This window comes from Alosa alosa, chromosome 13 (assembly GCF_017589495.1).
Source record: "Alosa alosa isolate M-15738 ecotype Scorff River chromosome 13, AALO_Geno_1.1, whole genome shotgun sequence".
Lineage (NCBI taxonomy): Eukaryota > Metazoa > Chordata > Actinopteri > Clupeiformes > Clupeidae > Alosa > Alosa alosa.
In genome coordinates, this window is record NC_063201.1 from 18,151,796 (window position 1) to 18,161,586 (window position 9,791).

Below are 9,791 nucleotides of genomic sequence, written 5' to 3' on the forward strand. Positions count from 1 at the left end.
TTCATCCCATCTCCAACACCCCTCTTGACTGAAGGATAACGTGTCATCCCTCTGCCACTAACACACGTGCTCGTAAACACATGTACACACAGTCATTGTAGATACGCTCTCAGCATTAAACGCAGACTAAATGTGTGCCAAGACAAGACTAAGAGGTAGAGAGGCTGGTAAACCAAACCAAACACACAGTTGGAGTATTCAAACTCTCTCATTGACTTGACAACAGTTGTATCCTGTGCCAAGTCAATCACAGCATGTGCCATGTTGGCCAGTTAAGGGTGTTTGATCATGTAACATCTGAACACTAGAAAAATAAATAACAACCCTCCAACAAAGACATTTCAGCCAATTGTTATGGTTATTGACTTTGGCAGACACTTTTGTCCAAAGCGACTTACAATAAATTGTAAAATTTAAAAAAATTGTAATTGGAAATGCACCCCTTATGTTAATAAAACATGTTTATAATGTTAATAAAAGTCAATAATCTAATAAATTAACTTCATTAATTCAATACAGATACAGAGATTCAATACAGCTACCACAATTTTAACATTGCCATTCTCCACCCTTTCCAGCCTAATAAAAGGCAGTGGCAGATGTAACCAGTGTGGCCATAGTGATTTAATGGTTAATAGGCAATGCTTTGCCTCATTACATACAGGCAGTCATTACTGAAGGCATCCACATGTCAAGAGCTCCCATCAGTGCCCAGGATCTCAAGTCAAGCTGGTAAACAACCTCTTTAAATAATGAAATGAAGGATAAATTCACTGTTGTGTCGTACATTTTGTGAGGGAATTGTGTCAACTTGGTTTTAACAGCATTGGGGTTTAAACGTGTGTTTCTCCAGACTTGAGGTGGTTTGTAGCACATAGTGCACATGTGGATATGATGAAATCTTCTACTGCCCTCTAGTGGTGCACGATTGCTGATGACTCAGATCAGATTTGACCTTGCAGTCTCATATAAAAAAAAAAAACAATCTTGGCGTGAACAAATTAGCACTTTTCTTCAAAACAAACATTTTTTTTTATTTCAACACAATTTTAGTTGAGATCTTGAAAATATTGCTATAAATATACAAATTGAAAGAAAAAAAATCCCCCAGCTCCTGTGTGACTTTTGCAGCCACATGTTGCCAGAGAAACACAGTCCAGTTCCTCCACCACAGCCTACAAAGTATGTGACCAGTAGCGGCGAATGCTTGAGACCCTTTATGGACCCTTATCTAAGTGTGGGCTCCTGCATCACAGGTCAGAGTTCAGAGTTCATCAACGTTTCCTCTTGGCATCAAATTTGTAGATGGCAGCTGAGTTGGCAGTCTCCCCCTTCACTTTCACCTTCCTGGTCTTGTCCTGCACAGTGAGGAGTGAGAAGTGAAAAGGAAAATGGCGAAACTACATATGTTAAAGAAGGACTGCAGGCAAACGTAACAGCATCCGAGAGCAGTAGTATGGACACTTACTTGGAGGTCTTTGCGTGTCTGGATTTTCTGGCTGATGACAAACATTTTCTTCTCTCTCTCGATGCGCTGAGACAGAATCTCATACTGATTCCTCCTCTGCCTGGCTATTTTCTATGAGGGAGAGTATATAGAAGGATGAATGTTTTTAAGAATTAAAACACCCTGTAAATGAGCGCAATGATCCGTCAAAGGTACATTCAAACACAAAAGAAATGCATTCATAATTTAGGTTCAGACTTTAAAGCCCACATAAAGAGTTTTTTACCTTAATATAACCTTTCCAAGATCATTTTGATGGCATATAAACTCTTAATAGGGCGAACGGCACTCTGTGCAGGTCTTATTACTTGTAAAACAGCCATAGGAAGTTGCTGTTTCCCCCCACACCCTAAATGGAAAAGAGCTGCTACTTAAAGGAATTCAGAAATCTCTTTCTACAGACTGCTGTTGGTGCATTCCCACTATGTTGTATCTGAGTTATGTTTATAGTTTTTTGCAAAGACGCACATTTAGTTATTTTATTATTGTGCTCGTTAACTGTACACTCAAATGCTTTGTTTTTAACCCATCTCTGTGTCCAGATAGGGACAACACAGTTTGTGTTGCTTATTTCTTAATTTGTTACACAATGTGTGTTGAAAATAACACAACTTGCGTTGAAAACAACACAACTTGCATTGTTTTTTAACACGTCTCTGTGTCCAGATAGGGACAACACATTTGTTTTAAGAGTGTAGGGGGACCCCGAGAGCAAATCTTCTTTAGTGCTGCTTTAAATGTTATGTTCCACAACAAAGGGTTCTGTTGACTACATCAGCTTCGTTTCATACGGAATAGGTACAGTGTTTCCCACAGAATTGAATTCTATTTGTGGTGGCAGGTTAACAGAATTAACTTGAATGCAACAGTTTTTAACAAATTAGCGCAGCGTGCTATGATGCTAACAAGATTTAAGCACAATTTTGTACAACCTGGAAAATCATTGTGTGGTGGTCAATGTTGATATTGTGGTGGGCCGCCACAAATAAGTCAATGTATAGGAAACACTGAGGTAGCTACATAAGAGCTGAGCACTAACCTCTATGTTCCGCGGCTCCACTGCTCCCACAATGCTTTTCTTCTCCAGGGTTTCCACCGTTGGTCTGTTAAAAGTTCGCTTCACCAACTCTGGCACTGTGTTCAGGTGTGTAGCCAAGTCAAATGCCTCGACTGTCTCACACACACACACACACACACACACACACAATTAATTGACATGCATCTTTTCCATTATATGCATGTTTAAGCAATGACTATAGGAGACTAGATCACATTAAAATGGCTGAATGAACACTCTTTTTAGAAATTAATACACAAGCACATATATACCTTCTTTCTTGGAGTCAACAAAAAATACATGCTCATTTTTCTGCTTCCCTTCCGCATCCAAAAGATGAAGCCCTGACTTCAATCTTTCAATTTTCTACAGGAGACAAATGGGAGACAGAAAACAACCACTGAATGACAGATTCACAAGATCCACAGCAAAAAAATCATCTCTCGCACATACAAACCACAAAAACAAGCAGTAGCAGTTTCTCACCTTGGCCTCTGAGACCCTCTTCATCTCCACATACTTAATGTCCTGCGTCCTCATCACTTTCTTCTGTTCGTCTGTCATCTCTTCCTCTGTTTTCTTTTTCTCCACGTGCACCCCATCCTGTCCAATAAAATCACCACCAGGCAGGATTAAAGGTTACAATCTACATGTACCTTACACTTAGCCAATGCATTATGTGAGCAACATTAAGTGATGCGTGTCTGTTGTGTGTTTTGAACTGGCTATCTCGAATGGCATACATGACAGAAAACGTGCTGCATGATCAATAAAAACATCTGGGTTTACAACAATGGTCGCCATCCATCCTCACCTTTAACTGCGAGTTTATCATTTTGAAGTAGAACTCATCAGGGTTCTTGTCCATGGCCTTCTTGCGCAAGGCACTAAGAGTGTTTTGTTTCTTATGGTAGTCACTGTGTAGCAAATAAACAAAAACATTAGTAACATTAGCTACCTTTGATCCATGAGAGAGAACTAAGACAGGTAACGTTATAACATAATTATTAACATGAGAACATAACATTAACGTTACTTACTCTGCTCGAAGTTTGTAGTCCTTCTTCTTCTCCAAGAGTCCCAAATGTTTTCTAAAACCAAGCTGAGATCCAAAGAAATTCAGAGAAGTTAATATGTAGCTCATTCCGTAGTACAACATTACTGTGATATCTTCAATGTAACGAGAACGTTTGGTTACAAAGAAATTACAGGTAAATCAGGCTTTGCTACAGGGTGTAAGAATAACTTTAGATAGATAGAGATGTGGAGATATTTTGAAGACAAAAAGCCATTCCAAATCCTTGCAGGTTAGCCAGACAGATTCCAGTCACAACAGAACTATTAGGCTAACTTCTCGTTGCATTCATTCACGGTTTAATGATGACTAATGTGGCCAATGTGTCAAAATATACATTACCTGAGATCTCTCTTTGTGATCCCGCTGGCGGGATTTCAAGGCTTTTCTAAACGAAGACATTGTATTTGTTTCGATAATCCAACACTAGATACTTCAGTTCGACAAGATTACAACCCTTCCCTTTCTTATAGATCCCCACTGGTTCTTCACGTGGATCCGTAGTTCAGCTACCATTGGTAAATGTCGTGTACGTTTGAGCTAAGCAGATTCGCGTCTGGAACTCCTCGGCAAATTCCTCCTCCTCGTCTTCACAGTTCTTAGACGACCTTACAAAATTTGAGGGATTTGTTTTAGGTCTAAGGCTTTTAAATAACTGACTTGAAAACTCATATCGTAGTATTTGTTCTATTCTATGAAAGACGTAGCCTGTAGCTTACTTATAGATTGTGGTTTTGGATGGATGGAAGTTTCTTCAATCCTTGAGAAATATGAAATACAGTAAGCACTTTTTAAAAATGGTTAATTAGATATGTCTCTTGATCGATAGTGAGTAAGCACATATTCTGAAAAACATCTGGAGATGTAGGCCTACATCATTGCCTGTGATGCAATATTAAAACCAGCAGAGGGCAGTGTCACATTTGTTTTGATTTTAGGGGTTAGGGAAAGACTGAACTGACATACCCTACTCAGATGGAAAAAGTGACTTAGGCCTACAAAACAAAATCCAGAAGCCTAATAGATAAACTTAGATCATGCCAGGCATTGTCTCACTGTCAACTTTAAGACAACATAAGCATTCCACTGCAAGTTCACACCACAGCCTTTTTTATGGCTTTTAATTAGAGACAGTCGTCAAGGGCGTCATCATATTGTTCTGTATATGGAACAGAGCTTGAGGTAGTGGATGTAGTGAACTATAGTGCAGCTATGTAACAAACTTGACACTGACATATTTAGCTGCCCAGTTTTTTATGTCTTGGACACAGTGTTGACACAGCAAATGACTTTGGTCACAGTAATGAGGGCTTGTGCCTGCCAGAGAAGCTGGTGAACACTAACAGATAATAACTTGTGTTTTTCCAGCATGGACACTCTTTTATTTGTCTTGCTAAGATCCAGATCCCTGTTTTGAACTCCTTCCAGATCCTGCAGTCCTCAAGCTATTACTCTGACAAACATTAAAGATGGATTCCCCTCGTGACTGACACCTGAGTGTATCACAGTAGGACTTAGTCCAATCAAACGTCTTGTTTTATATTAGACTGTATGTGCATGTACAAAGCAGGGAATATGGAAACAGGGCCATTTACAGTGTCAAAACAAACCAGCCAGGAACATGAACAGGGTCCCATCTGCAATATGGAACAGGAAACTCATTCCTGTGTCTATCGCACTCTAAACACATACAATGTGACTGGCATATCCATGTCGCGTAATGTGTCTTTCACATGAAGTGTATGCACAAACATATGAAAACTAGGACACACGTGATCCCCTCTCTGGGAGGTTGGCCTCGAGTAAAAAACTGCTGTGAAAAAGGCTAAGGAGTTGCAAACAAGGCTTGCAATGCCTCATCCACACTTCCTGTTGAAGAGTTTGAGAGAGGAAACGGCAGAAGAGGTTCCCTATCTCAAGCAGGCTCCCAAACATTGGGAAATCTGTGGAAAAAATGAGCCCGTGTGGAAAGAAGACCAAGTTCTTCAGGGTTTTTTTTTTTTCTCTCTCTTTATCCGACCATTTGTCAGAACCACAAAGAATTTCTTTTATATGTGTGAGTTTTGCTCAATATGCAGAATGTGTTGTGGGCTATGAATCCCTGAATGGGCTCACTGTTTCCATATTATGTCACCGACTTGTTTGTTGATTCTTGTGGTTATGGGTGCTTTATGCGCCTCCAGTTTGCCAGACCCCTTGAATTATCAAACAAAATGCCACCTAATAATTTGCCCCAGTAAAAATATGTCTTAACATTTGGGATAGCTATTTGGCTTCATTTGTCTGTGCTCTTTGATATGGTCTTTGATGTCTTGTGGATTTGCCAGGTGAAACCTAAACTTAGCTGCAGCATGGCAACCTTATCAGGGTCAAAAGTTCATTGGGATCAGGATGCTGTGAAGGCCCTGGAATGGCAAATACAAAATAATGTTGTTTCAGCATTAACACTTAATTTGTGTGTGTGTGTGTGTGGGGGGGGTTGCAGACCTATTGCCAATTCTGTTGACACTGGAAGCATATTGGTGATGTTCCTGAAAAGTCATATTTTGATACTACTGTAGACCACGTGTTTTAATAATTTCAATAATTTAGCCAAGATCACTGTTTGTCAGAAGCCAGTCAACACGGTAAGCTGATAAGTCTCAACTGTTGTTTTTGTTGTTTTTTGCTTTGCTTCTCTTCCCTTTAACTGAATTTGCATGACTCTCTGCTGTATACTTCCTAAACCTCCCTGTCTCACCGCAAATCCCAATAAAGTGTATAGAAGACCATAAACAGCAGGCCAGGTGCTTATTTACCCAGTTGGAGTTGGCTGAATAAAATGGATGATGAGGAACTTTATGATGGAGGTGAGGATACAAAAAATGCCAGTCATTTTAAGCTGTTGGGACAGAGAAAGGTGTGTTAACATGAACTGCTTCACGCTCTCCATTACATGAACACATCACAAACCCTCCAGCTTTCTTGCTGTCTGTAATCCCAACTCTTAGAACCTACTCATGCAACCTTTTTAAAGCCTGCAAGCAAAAAGGAAACATCTGGTGAAGGTGTATGAAAAAAATGTTACAGAATAAGGAAGAGGCTGTTGTTCCATTGTTCATAAGACAAGATGAAGTGTGTCAATTTCATCGCTTGTGAACCTCAAAGATTGTTATTGTTGGTTTAAGTTAACATATTATATTCATACATTTTATACAAAAATGAATTTCTATCTTGGTAAGTGAGGATAATTAAGGTTAGATAATTATGTTAACTTCCAGTACATAACAGGCTTCAGTAATAACCAATCCCCTGTTCAAAAATGAATCCCAGAACAACCCATGACTCTCATTAAAGTCAACCTTGTGCTGTAGGTGTCACCACAGCTTACTTGCCACAGAAAAGGACATCTTATGTGCATCTACAGCCATATTCTATCTCATGTCTGAAGGCATGGCTAGACTAGTGTATTTCAGTTTGTTTTGCATTCCTGGCCTGTCCCGAAATCCACCGACTGACCCTGGTTGACATCGAGCCTAGCTGCATCTGGCTCAAGGTCTGTTCAAGCGACATCTGCTGTTATCTTGTCTCCGGCATCCACAAACACTGCTGCTAATGTTCTTCAGTGAAAGGTCTTAAAATTCAAGGTTAAATCAGACATTAGGTTCACTGACTGAGTGGTATCTCTTCGCCTTAACCACATTAACTTAAGTCATTATGAACCAACTCATGAGGAGTCATTTTAAGGTAGAGCACACAACATGAGAAAATATAAGCACACTCAAACCATTCAGGCAGAATAGAAACGGACCACATGATCGGCTCCGTTTGATATGTACAGGTCAGAACAGGACACCAGAAAAATGTGAGTGTGATTCTTATTCTTTAGTTATACAACCAGAAAATATGGCAAACTTCTGGTTTGGGACTGCCCCCAGGGCCATACTTTGCACTGTCACATGAAGGTAATCATAACCAACAATCTAATCTAAGTGTTACAGAACTGCGTGTTCTACAACAATCCTTCATCAGTGTTTGCTAATAGCGGGTACACCTTATATTACACCTGGGAAATAAAAACTCAGTGGTGGAGAGATATACTGCCTAAAGATCTACACATCGATCCATCTCAACATATATAAGTATATATACTCTTTTGATCCCGTGAGGGAAATTTGGTCTCTGCATTTATCCCAATCCGTGAATTAGTGAAACACACACAGCACACAGTGTACACACAGTGAGGTGAAGCACACACTAATACCGGCGCAGTAAGCTGCCTGCATCAACAGCGGCGCTCGGGGAGCAGTGAGGGGTTAGGTGCCTTGCTCAAGGGCACTTCAGCCGTGCCTACTGGTCGGGGTTCGAACCGGCAGCCCTCCAGTTTCAGGTCCGAAGTGTTAACCAGTAGGCCACGGCTGCCCTATTATATATTCTCATCTATTCTAATATAACATCAATATTTCGAGTGGAACAGACCAAGTTTATTGTAATGGTAGAAATTGCATGCAGAGAGTTAACATCAACACATTTATTCTCAAACAAACCCGTCAATGATCTCAAAACCTGATTTGATTTCTTAACCGTAGCCCACAATTCTCTTTATCTGATTTAGCCCTTCTCAACAGTTTGTCAGTTCATCCATTGCCTCTGATTTGGCCTTAAAGCCATCTAGTTTTCTCTGCTGCTTGTCTTTGCACTTGTTTCTCACAGACAAAGCAGCTTACCATCTACCTCCTCTCTGGCAGCGTAATGTAGTAAATCACCCAATACTTTCCAATTCTCAATCACCCAATACTTTCCAATTCTATAGTCACCTAACCCACCATATAGTACAATGATAACCCAATTATGTAAAGCACCTTGTGCATATTGAACTGCTTCTCGTGGGCTCCACTTCTTCTTTGTTTTTACCATTTTGAGCAGCATTCTTGACTACTAAATTCTTAAACTGTGACAAAGTAATTTCCTGATCTCACCACGTTTGAGTTTGTCCTCCAGGCTGGTTATTGGTAACTCCAATAACCTTCCTTTCCATGCAAAGTTATGCTATACTATTTGGGGAACATGACATCCTATGACTGCCTTATTTATGATACTCTGACATTTTTACACCTCTGTAATAACATGTTCATACTGAGGCCATCGTATGCATGGCCCAGCACAAACTAGCACCACAATTTCAATTTACCAGATAAGGTCTTATCAATTAATTCTCTAAGCTCTTTAACCTGTTTGTGGTTAGCCAATGTGGAATTTCACCACCTGTCCACACATATCAACAGTTTTCTTACCTCACCTCACCATCAATATAAAAAACTACTTATTGCTAATTTCAGATTGTCATTGAACTTTGCTAATATGACAGGTGGCCTACATGCTGCAAGCATCATGATGACATCCATCTAAGTTTGGATGGCAGGTAACCAGGTGCCGTTCTGCAGCCCCTCCTTACCAATCCATTTAGATGCTTATAATTACCCCATTCCTTTAATTCATGTATCATGCTAGAATGTCTGTGTGAACACTAAGGATACAGATGAGAGAAACTGGCTCATCATATTATGTTGCTGAGATGAACAGAGCTGGTCCTGTCCTCTAATTTGTCACGTGTGCCTCAAAGACCCATGCCTCAGAGTGTAAAATTAGAGTTTATAATTTAAAGAGGGAGGTGGAGGAAGAGGAGGAGAAGGAGAAGGTGGATAGGGAAGGGAAGGGGGTGTTTGTGGGACAGCATCCGCAGGCACCATGCTTTTCCAATTGTCTTGCTTTTTAACTAAGTGGAATCTCACATGTTTATGGAAATATGTGTGGAATCCATGTTTTCAGCCCATTTTGTAGGATGCTTTAGCCTAACACTCAAGGGCATTGAAGTGGACGAGCGTAGCACAACCCTCATCTTTTCCAGGAAAGGGATTCCACACAACCAGACAGACCAAGAAGAGAAAAGGTGAGAATGGATGAAACATGGAGGACCACACTTACTAAAGGATGTTTGGGCTTTGGGCTTTCAGAGTGTAATTTGAAATCTTCCAACAAGCCACACAATGATGACATTTCCAATAACACCATCCCCACTTTGAACATCTGTGTTTTTTCTCTCACCTAATGTGCTCTGTTGTACAACATTGGTGTTATTTTAAACTCACACTTAGAAGACGCAAAAAATCTTC

The 9,791-nt window shown here is 40.2% G+C and overlaps 1 protein-coding gene across 1 annotated transcript; it reads right to left on the reverse strand.

Annotated features, from left to right (window-relative positions):
• Positions 1 to 1,013: 1,013 nt before the first annotated feature.
• Positions 1,014 to 4,149, reverse strand: utp11 (UTP11 small subunit processome component). The gene is made up of 8 exons (XM_048261209.1): positions 3,982 to 4,149; positions 3,605 to 3,666; positions 3,379 to 3,481; positions 3,051 to 3,167; positions 2,837 to 2,930; positions 2,547 to 2,677; positions 1,469 to 1,579; positions 1,014 to 1,358 (listed from the first exon to the last, which is right to left on the reverse strand). Exons 1-8 carry the CDS (start codon positions 4,039 to 4,041, stop codon positions 1,275 to 1,277), a joined length of 762 nt encoding a protein of 253 aa, XP_048117166.1. The 5' UTR covers positions 4,042 to 4,149; the 3' UTR covers positions 1,014 to 1,274.
• Between the last annotated feature and the right edge of the window lie 5,642 nt (positions 4,150 to 9,791).